Source organism: Atractosteus spatula, chromosome 12, assembly GCF_055471065.1.
Source record: "Atractosteus spatula isolate fAtrSpa1 chromosome 12, fAtrSpa1.hap1, whole genome shotgun sequence".
NCBI classification, from domain to species: domain Eukaryota; kingdom Metazoa; phylum Chordata; class Actinopteri; order Semionotiformes; family Lepisosteidae; genus Atractosteus; species Atractosteus spatula.
In genome coordinates, this window is record NC_142717.1 from 15,386,603 (window position 1) to 15,400,670 (window position 14,068).

The window sequence follows — 14,068 nt, forward strand, 5'->3', positions numbered from 1 at the left end:
CCTTTTAAGGGAATAAGTGCAAGCAAACAATGCCAGGAACATGCACCTCACAACATGACAGAACCACCAGAACTCTTCACTGCTGTGATGTACTCAGGGCTGTAGAGTTATTTATGCAGGCTCCCCACCTGCACTCATTTGCTTGTTAAAAAAGCAAGAATGATTCTTCTAACTTTCTCAGTTTTCCACTTCCTCGGTGTGATGTGGTTATGTGCACTGCAACCCAAATATGGTATACTGCTTGGTGGAGTTCTCGGCAGAGCTTTTTTGATTAAACTGGTGTTTATTTGCTTAAGCAACGCATGAGCCACAGGTGTGTTGCTCTGCTATCTGTAGGAGTGAATCTAATATAAAGAGTAAGGGCTTTGGATAAACATGTAGGCAGAGCTTTTTTTCTGCATGTTGCATACATCTTGAGCAGGAGTTTGGACATGTACATATGGTGGAATAACCTAATAGTTATAATAATGTCTATTTGCATAACTGGAAGTTGTTTTAATTTAGGTATTATTACAATTGCTATGAGCTGTGTAAGGCAGGGTTACTATACTGCAGTTATTTTGAATGAATTAATACTTGCATGTTTTTCTTTTTAGTGTTCTAATACCTTAGATGATCCCATAAATTAAAATGTGCAGTGTAAATTGCATGTTTTCAAGCTCAACAGGCATTGCATAATCATAACTGAAAGCTAGGTTTGTAAGCCAAGTTCTTAAAATCGTGTGGATTATACTTGTGTACTGTAATTTTCATAGACATGCTTGTTCCATAGTATTTATTTTCATTATTCCAACAGGTTAAGTGGACATTCTTCAAGCACTGAGGTGTGTTAACCTGTGCTCATGAGAGGATTTCCAAGTCTGAGTGGAGAAGCATGTAGACTTTTATTGAGTTTTTTGAAGATGCTCTCTTAACATTTTAATGCATTCCTATGTCCCCTCACAAGAAACAAGGAAGCAAGCTTTACTGAACAGTGTAATTAAAAGCAGTATACTTGAAAAGGATTCACTGAATGTGAGAGTTTGACTCATTTGAGTTTTACTTCAGTTGAAACATTTTTAAGCATCTTTGTAGTTGGAGTGCGAATTTCACTTTTTTTCCTCACTTTTTTTGGTGTCAGCTTGGTTATTCTTGAGCAGTTGTCTTTTAAATTCACCTGTCTTTTTTCTACTTTTTTAATTTTCCCATTTTTCATTGACTGATTCCTAATGCTTTACGTTGTGTAAAAAAAAAAACAAAAGCATGTTAATGTCAAGTACAAGGATGGAAAAATTGATTGTTGTGAATGATGAATCAAGTCTATTTTCCACTTTCCAAACTTGTATTAACAAGTTTTCTCAGACTTTATTTGCATTTTTTTTTTGTTTGGTGCTATATAAGGCATTACTTTATTTCTATGTACAGTACATGATAAGTAATTGTCAAGTTGCCACAGTCTTATTTTTAAATTGTCACACCAATTTGGTAGGTTTCTACAAGTGTTTATCATAGTGTATTTTTCTTGTTAAAACTGTTTATCACTTCTAAAGCGTTCACTGTTCTAGAATGCTGTTCTTGTTTTTGCGAATTGTATAATGTTTAGTGGGGGGGGGGAGAGTAACCGATATGTGCTGTGTACCCGTATAGCATGCCTGCGACAAATATAGCACCACAGCATCAGTTTCACAGAAAGATATTAAAATATTTTGTTCGGTGAAAATGCAAGGAACAAGTACCGCTTATGCTGACGCAGCTCCCCACTCGAACCTAAGTGATACTTAATGGTTCCGATTCCATAGTAATAAAGAAGGAAATTACTCTGAAGTATTCCTGAATATTGGTTATGTTCCAGTTGTCAATAGTAGAAACACTTTGACTCTTGATGTGTGTAAAGTTAAAGCTGAAAACTTAAAATGTAAAACAGTTAATTTTCACAGGATTTAGTTGTGGTTTATAGTTTTCAGAAAACATGCCTACCTTCATCTGTAACAGGTTTCTGTTGACTTAGTTCTTTAGGCTCCTAGCCTTTTCAGTTTTAAACTGCCTGTAAGAGCATTCATTAATTTCCTTAAGAAATGCCAAGGCCCAAACAAAAAACTGAAAGCAGCCATGTTTTTAAAAGTATACAGTTAAGTGGCTTTGTCTGGTGTGTATTATGATGCAATAGCCAGGAATTTGTTTAGCCACTTAATGAGAGAAGCTTGCACTTGATGTATTTTTTGATTAAATGTTAAAATCTCTGACCAGTAGTTAAAGCGCAACACTACTGTTGCCGTTTTCTGTGACTTTTTACCTGTGAAATGTAGAATATCAATTCTTAAAACAAGAAGGGTGTAAACTTTCTCTCCTTTGGCTAAAATTATTGGCTGCTGAGGGATATTGCTAAAGCATTGGTGCAGTACACTTTGTTGGAGGTAGTTTTGTTTTTCACATGTTGGTTTTTGTTAAGTTGAATAAACCTTTTTTGCAAAAATACTTTTGGCTTGGTTTCTTATGTTCAGTTAGATTTTTTTATTCAATGTTTTTAGCATTCTGTTGACATCTTTGGATGTTTTTTGCTCCTTACTTGAATGTCCCAGTAACTGAAATACCTACTGTAGGATGCCTGTTATCAACACTTTTTTTTTTAAGATTCTAATTGACAGCAAAAAAGCCAAGTCTGGGTGTGAAAAATGCATGAAACTGAATTAAAGGGGTTGTTAATGCATTGAGATACATTTACTGGTAGTTTCTGGATTTTTTTAAAAACTTGCAGCTCCCTCTTGTGGTTTTTTGCGGGTTTGAACATTTCAATTTAATTCTGATGCTTTTTTGAGCAATTGAACTTGGTCAGTCGGAATGCCCCTTAATTCAGCTGGTAAAGTAACTTCTAACTTCTTTACTCAATCACAAAACCTGCATGGGTGTTGCAGTACTGGATGAAATAGGACCCTCTCTTTGTATGTAAAGGATCTTTTGGTTTGGAAAGTACTATGCAAGTGCAAGAAGGTGGATGTTAGTTATGAATGCAAAAAGACATGGCATGTTAAATATCTTGTGGACTCTAAGATAATAATACAGTTCATACGCTGGTGAGGCAAATTCCAGCCATGAACTTGACACATTGCTACTGTAGCAGGAAATCTAATTTCTAATTTGTATTGGAAATAACTTGTCCAGAAATTGACGTATCATGAACTGGTGACATTTGGTGCTTCGACAGCATCATCCTAGAAGATGCTTAAGTTGTTTTTACATATGAAGGATTTATCCTAGCAAATATGTGCTCATTTAAAAGTTACAATTGTGGATTGAAGAATGCTTTAATAGGTCCTTGATGCGTTTAAAACCTATTGATCTATATAGTTAACACATAAATTGTACAATAGTGTTACAAAAGGCAGTGAAGAGTATCCTTTGTAGGTACAGGTATTATGGTTGTGCATGTTTACAAAAGTCATTTTTGTACACTGATCCAGAGAGCATAAGAAATTGCCCTTTAGGCTGCAACAAGATGAAAGTAGAATCTGAACATGCCCCATGGAGAATGTTTATCCTTGTGGGACATTGTGCAGCTTTTAATAGTTCTCTATTCGATTATAGAGTTGCCTGCTTATCAAATCTAGTGAATGGTTTTCATACGTCAATGTCCTTAACAAATCTTAATACACCAGTCACCTTCATTGCTTTATCCAAATGTTTGCCTTTAGTTAAAGAGGTCTATGAAGCAAAATAGAGAATGTATTCAGAATTTTAAAAAATGGAAGTTTTAAAATAAGGCTGAACATTTTTGTGCATAATCACACATGTACAGCAGTTTAAAGTACAATTAAAATCCAATGACTGGGAGCACTGCTGTAGGAGTTAAGATCCTTCAGATGTGAAATCTACTGTAAGTCCTGGGGACTTGGTTGTTAAGAACACAAGTTAACCACAGTGTCCTGACTAAATTCCACTTTGTCTTGCGGAATCACAGCTTCCTAAAGTTTTTCCTTAATTGAGATGATTAATTTCTGTACCTCACTTGTCGTGTGGATGAATGCAGTGGTGGATGAAGTGGATCCCCTCTTATACAGTACATATGATGTATCAAACATTTCTCATCTTTTGGAATGAAAATACTACATAAATTGTAAGGAATTATAATCACATGTGGTCTTCCATAAGTCAGTGAAATCAATTTAATCGGATTCACAAATTGACATCTAGCATTTTACAGATCTATTTTACAGTTGTAAATTGCAACTTCTGTACTTGGCTAATATTTTTAAATATGGGAAAGGTACCTGTACAGTATTTGATAAAGAGTAAGAACATTTGACAAATTCTCTTTGAAATTTGATTATATTCCCAAGTAATTTTTTAAGGTGCACTGTATATTGTTTTGCTGTTATGAGAAAGCTCCCTCCAACACTGTTGTATTAGGTTGTGAATTGTTTTACAGATCAAAATATAAGAAAGATGAATTTTTTTCAACCAATGGCTTAAAGGTATTGCATTCACCAAGAAACTGTCATTTTTAGCATTTTGATTCATGTACTTGTAATCCTTCCTTTTGTCTCTTAATTTTAAAATTATATAGTTTTTAAGTAATATACTGTATTCTAAAAATCTGAGTACCTCATTTTGTCAGATGGATTTTGCCCTTTTGCAGACTGTACTGAATAATGGATTGACTCTATAGGGGGCCTCCTCAGGGGTTTATAAAATATAGATTTCATTGAAGAGTGTGGATATAGACTTCCTAGTCCCTCCCGTCAACCAAGCCTCTGCCGTCTTGCTGTTTTAAGCCTCCGACGTGCTCTTGCCTGGACTTCTCACTTGAGAGCAGGCTGCTGTTGTACAGAGCTGTGCTGTGCTGAGGACTGATTTTTTATTTCAGGCAGTTTTGCAATGAGAGTTCATGGCAGGAGGAGAACAAGAAAATGTCAGAGGATGTGGTTTTCCTGAGCTTGCTGAACTGCACAGAAGCATACTTTGAGCATGACTTAACAACAAAAGGAAGCGAAGTGTCTATACATTTCCATAGGTTGTGGGTTGTTGAGATGAAAATGAGACATCTCTGCACTTACTTCTAATGCGTCATCTGCTGTTTTTGATTTTTTTTAAAGATACTTCGACCATTTTTCACTTCTCTCCGAAATTGGATTACCTCAGAAGATTGGTTCATTTTTACCCTCACTCAAGCTATTAACGTCCTTTACTTGAGATGAATGTATGTTTCAGTGGTGGCTGGCTGATTGTTGCTTTTGACCCTTGAAGTGATTACTCAGTCTTTTACAACATCATCTTAACAGGTAAGTTAAATTAAAGTGAGTTAGAAGTGTCTTATAATGAAGAAAATGTAACCTAATAATGGAATGCCAACAGCTTACTTTATACAGATTTAATAAACATGTATAAAATAGATTAAAACTGATGTTTTTTTTAAAAAACTACTTATTTCTTAACTGTTTTTTATGGTATTGATTGTCTTACTGCTTGAATTATACACCCATACAACCAGAAGCACTGTGGCAAATACTTTTCAATGCGTAAAGAATTTTGATTTTCTGAGACGGACAGTGCAAGGTTTTTAAATCTAAAGTTCAGTCCTGAGATGCCTTCTGTTTTACGTAGGGTTGAATATGCCTACAATGTACAGCAGACTGTACTGATCATGTAAAGAGAAATGCAGTTGAAAAAAGCCGTCTGTTTGCTCCTTGAAAAGACAACAGGATTTCCAGTCCTACGCATGTGACCTGCTGGGCAGTTCAAGGTTAGGCATTTTAAGAGGAGAGGTAGATGTCAGACCCACCCTTTAAGCTACAAAAAATAGAATTAGCTCTGACAGCATTTGAAGCAAGATATGCGTGACATCTTAAATCGTTACCTTGACTGCCAGCAAGGCTCTTCCTTGAAGTGTTTTACCAAAGTGCAGCTAATCAGTTCCAGAAGGCACAGTTTAACTGTTTCAATGCATGTCTAGCTCCCAAAACAAAAACGGTATCAACATTCTAGCACCCAAAAAGCCTCAACACTTTTCTCATTTAAATGCCCAGTGTGTGAAAGTAAAATGAAATTGTAAAAGTGAAATTTAGTGGAAAAAATTGTATAAATGTGTGTTGGTAAGTTATGCATTTTTTATGAAGAAAAATCACCTTTCAGTAGAAAAAAAATGCTTTGAAGTCTTTGGAAGATTAAATTGTTTTTTCTGATATAAAAATGAGATGCAGATTTAAAAATCCATCTGTATAGTAAAACTTATGATTTACTGACCACTGATGTTAAAAGGATTTTTTTTTAATACTGTTAATTTATAATTTACCTGGAAATGAAAACAATGGTCTAACGTTCAATCTCCTTTTACACATTAATATGTTCTGATTTTATATTTAACAGAAGCACTCAAATGTATGAGTGTGAAGGTTTTCTTAAAACTTTTTGGTACTCTATTGAAAGCAGTATTTTTTCAATACATTGTGTATTTTTTTGAATACATTGTGTCATTATACATTGCAGTAAGTAGTTCATTTTTATCTGAAATATTTAAGCACAAAAAATCTATAACATTGTTCTATTATAATTGAAATATTTTAGAATTTCCATTTTATTTATAGTGTTTCAATCCTTTAATATTGGTATCTGACATGCGTGTGTTCAGACACTAGCTATAGAACACATTTGCTCTCATAGTTTCCCTTTCCAGTGGTACACAATTAGAGAGAGACTGATTTCCCTTTAGAACACTTTCCAAAAATGAACATTTGTCACTTTTTATTAATGATAAAAATATTTTTTTTCCATCAATCCCAGTCACATATGCCCAGAACTGTACACAACAGAGCTTTGTACAAATGCCACACATACAGATACAATTTTGCTTTTTATTATATTTGTGTAATGTCGCTTTTTTTATAATACATTATATTGTGTAGCCTTTTAAGCTGTACAGTGTAACAGAATTTATTAATCAACATGACATTTTAATTGTACGTCCTTACATTTTGCCCAGAGCAAAGGCTGTGAAGTGTAACCTGGCAATTTTAAACAAAAGGACACTGTACGGTAGCAGAAATACAGTTAAATGGCAATATACATTCTCCAGGGAATGTGCTTCTGATAGGTGTCTTTCATAGTCTGTAATTGCAGAGTGCTAATAAAGAAGCCGGTATCCAAGGTTACGCTTTGTTGTGTGTATCTTAGCAATTTGTTTGCAGACCTGAGATGCATTCAGACCTTGAGATAGAAAATTAAATGCACCCAATTCAAGGCAAACAGTGCATCCCATCATACTTATCCTTGCAGGAACAGATGGGTCCTCATGAAAGTTAGAGAGCAAAAACTCAAAAGATGCACAGAAGGCATTTAGTTTCCATTATGCACATCTGATTAATTTGTAAGGCTGGAAAATGATAAATGTTTAATATGCGGTATGGGAGAGTATTAAAGTTTAAAATGTATAACTAGATATTTTGCAACATCCTGTACTGTGGTTTTCGATTAGATATATAGTTTTTGCAATTGATTAATGTCATGACAATTGATAATTGTTGAGATATTGGAAAATATTTTTAAACAAAGAACAATTAATCACAGAACAATCACAGGTTATTATATCAGCCTGCAGTTCCACGTACTATAGCAGTGCTGTTTTATACTTCTATCTGAAAGGAAGCCTGTTGACTGTAGCTTACCCACAGAGAACATAAAGGGAAATGTTGCTTTATTGATTTGTTTGTGAAGACAGGGTTTCTTTCCTATTTCTTGACTGAAAAGCCACCAGTCTTTAGTAACTCCTCTTCAAGTACGTAGTTTAGCTTAGGGAGGAGAGCAGAAGTCAAAAAAGGGGATTCCCTTCATATCTCCGTCTCACTGACGGCGTTTTTTTAAATAAAACTGACTGACAGGAAACACAAGGAAAGATTGTTTTTAGTCTTGCTTAGTTTTAAAGAAAACCGTCACATGAAAATTGGAAATACTGTACTTTTAAAAAGCTTTAAAGTTTAACTTGGTTTTCCAGCACTTCTGCTCTTCCTTATTAATAGTATGCTTTGTAAATTCATTTTAATAAAGTCCATTGTTATATGGACTTCAAAATGAATCATATCATTATAAACTGAATTTTTCATTTCATTATATTATTTCAACATAAAATTTCCCTACAGTAAGCTGCTTCAGCTTCTTGCATTTGAGCAGAGCTGGATCAAAAGTCAGCAGATGGAACACAGTGACAAAGTGCTGTGCAAATAAGACAGTAGTTACGTTTCTGTTAACTCTGATCTAAAAATACTTCTCAAAACATTTTACCATCCTGCTGTTTCCCAAAGCTATACAGATAAGACCTCTTGTCAGATTTCTTCCCTTTGTTCTGTTTTTAACTATCAGTTGGATTATACATTGAAACTCTGTGAGGGTGAGATGGCTTCTTTACTCTAAAAATACAATTCTGAAGTATTAGGTAAGTTTTTTATTCTAAAAGGATACATGGTTACCTTATTTTTACAGTTCATTAGTTCATACCCAAAGCATAGTACCAATGCTTTTGCTAGGGGCTGATCATGTGCCATTTCACATAGAGTATTGCAACATTAAGATTTGTGATTCAGACCTGACTTTAGTTCTGTTTTTCTTGCAGTGTTTGTAGATGAAACCCCTACGCAGTCGTTACAACTCATTTGCTATGATGTTTTCTTTTAACAAAGTAATATTTTATATGATAAATGGTCTTGGAAGTAAGTTGATCTGTCAGCTATAGTAATTTTGTAGTTTTTAAGTGGTACTACAGTATAAATGTTTTCTCTCTGACGTCCTTGTAAAAGTAATTTTTAACATAAGTCTGCGGAAGTGATCACCTTTGTTTAGCTTTTTTTGTGCATACTGTCAAGAAAATAAATTGCTCATCCTTTGTGGAAAATATGGTTCTTTTCATAAACTAGTTGAATATTTTCAGATACAATAGGCATGAACATTGTTACACTGATATTTACTGTAAAGTAAAACTATTTTAAAGCCCCTCAGGAGTTTTAGAGGTAGTGCAAAACACAAAGGCATTATGGAGAACTGAAAACTTTTTAGAACAGGAGCAGTATAGCTTCTCTTATATAGTATGTTGTAAACCCCATTTTTACTGAAACCTCAAAGCCTAATTAAAATTGCCATCTCTGTGTAGGAAATATATGACTGTAATCCTTAAGGATGCAGTGGCACCTATTCAATCTGAAAATTCAGCTCAGAGAGATTTTCTGATTCATTTCCTTTCCTCTTGCACAGCATTCCCATTCACCCTGCTAATTGCTTTTTTTCTCTAATCTTTCGGAGCCTGCCTTCTGAATTTGTCAGTCAGTGTGCGCTGTTTGGTGGGATTTTCGCAACATGATTCTGTCTCCAATAAGCAGTACCCCAAGGTTTAATCAGATGGCCATAAAATGATGTTACCTACTGTTACCAAGTGATTCTATTGGTTTAGTGTTGTCAAAAAGGATTTTTGTTATTTCAAACTAAAAATAGGCTTGCAGCTCTTTAGCAGTTGGAAGCACAGTAATTCCACGCTTGTCTCTGGTAATTTCAACCGGAGAGAAATGGATTTGGGCATCTGTGAAAAAATATTTCTCATTTTGTTTTCTTTTTTTTAAGCTGTTTATCAAATTTCGCTTTATTGGGTTTCATGAAACCCCCTAAAGGAGGAGGCGTGTGAATGTGCTGTGTGAGTTCTTTTCTTTTTTTTTCATTGTTCAGAAGATGCTGTGAGTGCAATGATTACTGTTTTTGCCAGCAAGTGGAGCAGACACACACTTACTGGTTCATTTCATTTCGATCTTTGAGGCTGCTAGTGACAAAACCTGCTGAGATGGGCTGTGGACTACCTAAGCTACAAAAGGCAGAAGAAAACAGCCCAGGCAAAATCTACTCAACCCTCAAACGGCCCCAGGTGGAAACTAAAGTGGGAACAGCCTACTGCTATAGCTTCCTGGACTTCATAATAGGAAAAGATGGTAAGTTTATATCTTGATCTCTATCTGACAGGTGGGAGTAACTGCAAAATGTTATATTAATGCAGTAAATGGGTATTTTTTTCTTTTTCGTTTCAACGTTTTTTAAGTCTATTCAATATGATCTTGAATATGGATATTAATCTTCTTCTTCTGAAGACGAGGGCAATGTGTCCATAAAAACTGTTGTTGACTTTTTTTCTTAGGTTGCTCTGTTACTGTAATAAACTGACATGCAGCAGTAGTGTATTTTCTGACTTCCTGAAAAGGGAACAGCTGGATCTAAAACAGCTCGCCCTCAAAACTCCATAGATGCTTCCAAAAAAACGCCACAGATCAAAATCCAAGAAGCTTTCATGTGGAACGTTCTGGTTTGATTTTCAGTATGTACAGTCTTTGGGAGATTATTTGGGACAGAACACAAGATACTGTACTCTTTTAAACCACTGCATAGTTCAAATCAGGATGGATATGTTCTAGATGTGCATCTCTCTCAGTTTTAGCATTCACAAATGTTTTATCAGTAGAAAAATGGGCTAGTTCTTTATTTCAGTTAGGAATCGTTTATTAAAGAGTTCTTCTAAGTATTAGCATTGTTAAAATGTTTATAAGAATACTGTCACTCTACCATGAATAAATATAAACAAGTTCCATATTATTTTAAATGGAGCTTACTATTTGCATTATTCATTGTGTGTGCTTGCAGATGGAGACCATTATAAATACTTATTAGTTAAAGAAATGCTAATTAGTGGAAGAATGCAGAAAGCCAACTTGTAGTTGATGAAGGAAAGCACCAATTAATAAGGCCTATTTTCATTAATTGGGTCAATATCTTACCTTTGTTTTATTATATTGCTTATCAGTATAGAATACTTACAAAATCATAGAAGGTGGCTAGTATCATACAGTACCTCCATAAAAACATTTGCTTGCATGACACTCTTCCATGGTTACAGACATAACACTTAGACACACATAGCCTCATAGAGCACACATTGTAGCAACATGTTGATCAGTAGCTGCTTATCTCTGAAATGTTGCCCCCTGGAGGAAAGGCACATAGATTTACACAAATTCAAGAACAGGCCAATATCTCAAATTAAAAGCTAATGTATCAACAACATTTATATTGTTCTATCTTGATGTAGGGTTCACATTCCAAATGATCCAAACAGACGTCCACACAAAACTGGCAGAAATATAATTATAGTTAATTCATTATTCATCCTGCCTATGATTTTTATATACCTTTGTTTTTCTCTTTACACAAACACAGTTATACAAATGAGAGATTTATGCTTTATGAATCTGTGTTTGGTTATAGTGGACATGGACATACTTCTATAGTACACCAATATGGCTAAATGCAACCTTTGTTTAGTTATTCACGAGTGTTTCAATCTATAATATGATTCAAAGGTGCGAATTTTATTCATACAGGTCATTATGTAAAACAACTTTGACATATGTGCAAAAAGAAGTTCTAATTAGACTTAGATGAGGAGTTAATTCGTATTCTTACACATAATTACAACATGGCTGCTCTTAGCTTATGCCCTAGACTAGAAATATGAATTTCCTGATATATGATGTAAAGAAATTTGTATCTAAACAGACAAAAAATAAATTTGGTTATTATACAGTTATACAGTGACATTATACAGTGTATTTGCTAAGCTTTATTTGAAGTTTCAAAAGCTTTTGATAGAAACAGAGATACTTGCACAGTCTTATTTGCTCAAAAGAAAAATAGCATCAGAGCTTTTTTAACCTACAGTGGTAAAATAAGTAAGAAGAGGAAAATGGTACTCATTTTTTAGAGCTTCACTGCTAAGGGCATTATTCTTAATATGAGAAAATGACCCATTGATGGACAAGGGAGAAATGCCCTGTTTCTGGCCCTGAGCTTTCTTCAGACTCCTGGCATGCAGTCTGTGGTGATTAGAAAGCAGCCTGTAGTATGTAACTGTCTGCAAGCCTTAAAAATGAATGCCCCGGGTGATACTCGTACTGCATAATTCTTTTCATAAGCCTTAATAAAGCAGTGACCGTAGACCAAGGGTAATTTAATTTTGAAAGAAATCTGGCAAAGAATTATTGGGAGAATGTCTTGGTTGCTTTAATTCATTTTCTCTCTTTATGCCTAGAATCAGCTTGAGGAATTGTTTGTCTTTGTCTTTACAAAATTTGTTTGAGAGCTAATACTGTACATGTAACAAAAGGGCTGAAAAGGGCTGTAAAAGGGATATTCTTGGTCTTAACATTATTATACAACAGTTTTACACAGTTTATTGTTGCAGACTTATTTTTGCTTTACAACTGATGCACCCTAGCACTCTGAAAACAGTGTGAGCTCTTTCTGGGATTTTGTCCGACATTTTCTTTGCATCCTTTATTTCTGTATTGATGAGAGTGGATAAAGTGTTTTGGAAATACAAGATCTTGTGACTCTTTTCCTTCTTAAAATTAAAGCTCCTGCTTGAAATTGAAAATGCATGGAAATGAAATCCTTTGAGAGTGTCTCTAAATATAGCAACAAATCCATTGTTGGTATTCTCATCAAAAGGAAGCAAACTGGCATGGCTCATAGATATATTTTATGTATGTACATTCTGAAATTGTCCTGTCTTGTTTTAATTTAATCTTGCATGTAGTGTGCTTTCCTCAACAAATGAAATTCTCTAATTGCCAATGTGCAATCAACCTCTGTAGCACCACATGTAAAAAAAAAAGATTCCTTTCAGAAATATGCAAAGTAAGGCCTGAAGCCAAGCTATTTGAAAATTCCATTGTAATGGATCCTGTAAGATAGCACTCATTTGCTGTACATGACAGTTGTCAAAATGCCCTCTGTAGTGATTGAATATATGATCAGATATGATCGAACATATGCTTAATCTCTGCTGGTTCACAGGTCTCTGTAGACATCTGAGGTAAATCAAAATGTGATTTTGATAAAATCTCTTTATGATGCAGCACCAGACCTGGAATATTCAGATTTCTATCATGGAGATTTGTTTGGATTCCTCACCACCATCTCTTATCAAACATGACTTTAAGGGTAAAAGGGTTTCATCTTGTCCTGTAGCAGATTTGTACTGGATAATGGGTTATGTCATAATTTTGATGTACAGTACTGTTACAGGAAAGGGCAGAAGAGGGTACTGCTTGTAAGACAAAAGATGGAATGACGTTTTACTTTCAGGATCCCTTTTCCTGGAAGACAGTTATCAGAAATACCATAGAGCTCGAGCACTGATTGTTGCAGATCTATGATAATTTTTCATACAAATCAATATAATGTAACTGTCTGCAAGCCTTAAAAATGAATGCCCCGAGTGATACTCATACTGCATGATTTATCCTAATAAAAATGACATTACTGTTATATCACATACTGTATGACAACTGCCAAAAGTGATACCTTTCCAAGTTGTCATCTCACAATAGTCCCTATCAGGAAGAATATGTCCAAACCACATTATAGTTTTGTTTATGGTATCAAGCAATCACCATTCCTTTATTTTTCTAACGAATAAACATAACATCACATAACAAAAACAAAAAGCCTGAATCTGTTTCATTTGACAAAAGATGGTTGCATTCTGTCTTTCTAAATTTATATTCTGGTTAGTTCTGCTCATTTATCAATCATGAAATAAATGCAAAATAGCTTATGATGTGTTAAGTCTATAATGCCTACACCAAGGTTGTGTAATTTAAAGGTTGATATTTTACTTTGTTTGGCCAATAAGGTTATGAAAATCACTGATCAGGAATCAAGAACAATAGTTTAAGTCTTAGTATAATTGTACTGGCTATTTGCAGTAAATAGGCAATGGATTCTTTATTAGCTCCATGTTTTTAAATAGTAATTCTGAGAATGGGGAGGCTGTCATCTACAGCATTTGTATAAGTGTTCTGAAAAAGAGATGTAATTACCTTATTACCTGATGTAAGTACCTTAATACTTATTAAGTATATATTACTTATATCTCATAGTTTATGTATGGTACACACTTTAATGCCAGGAACTGATTTCTGACAGTCTGATCAAGCTTTCTTCTCCTATTTTATGGTAACATACAGTATTTTCACACAGACTATGAAATGTTCTTGATTTTTTATTTTCTTTA

General features: G+C 34.5%; 1 protein-coding gene across 1 annotated transcript in view; it reads left to right on the top strand.

Annotated features, from left to right (window-relative positions):
• Positions 1-5,178: 5,178 nt before the first annotated feature.
• Positions 5,179-14,068, top strand: part of LOC148822705 (raftlin-like) — a 77,430-nt gene continuing 68,540 nt past the window's right edge. Inside the window, exons 1-2 of the mRNA XM_088929790.1 lie at positions 5,179-5,255; positions 9,763-9,932. Coding sequence (XP_088785916.1) covers positions 9,788-9,932 — 145 coding nt within the window. The 5' untranslated portion in view covers positions 5,179-5,255; positions 9,763-9,787. The remainder of the gene's footprint in view (positions 5,256-9,762; positions 9,933-14,068) is intronic.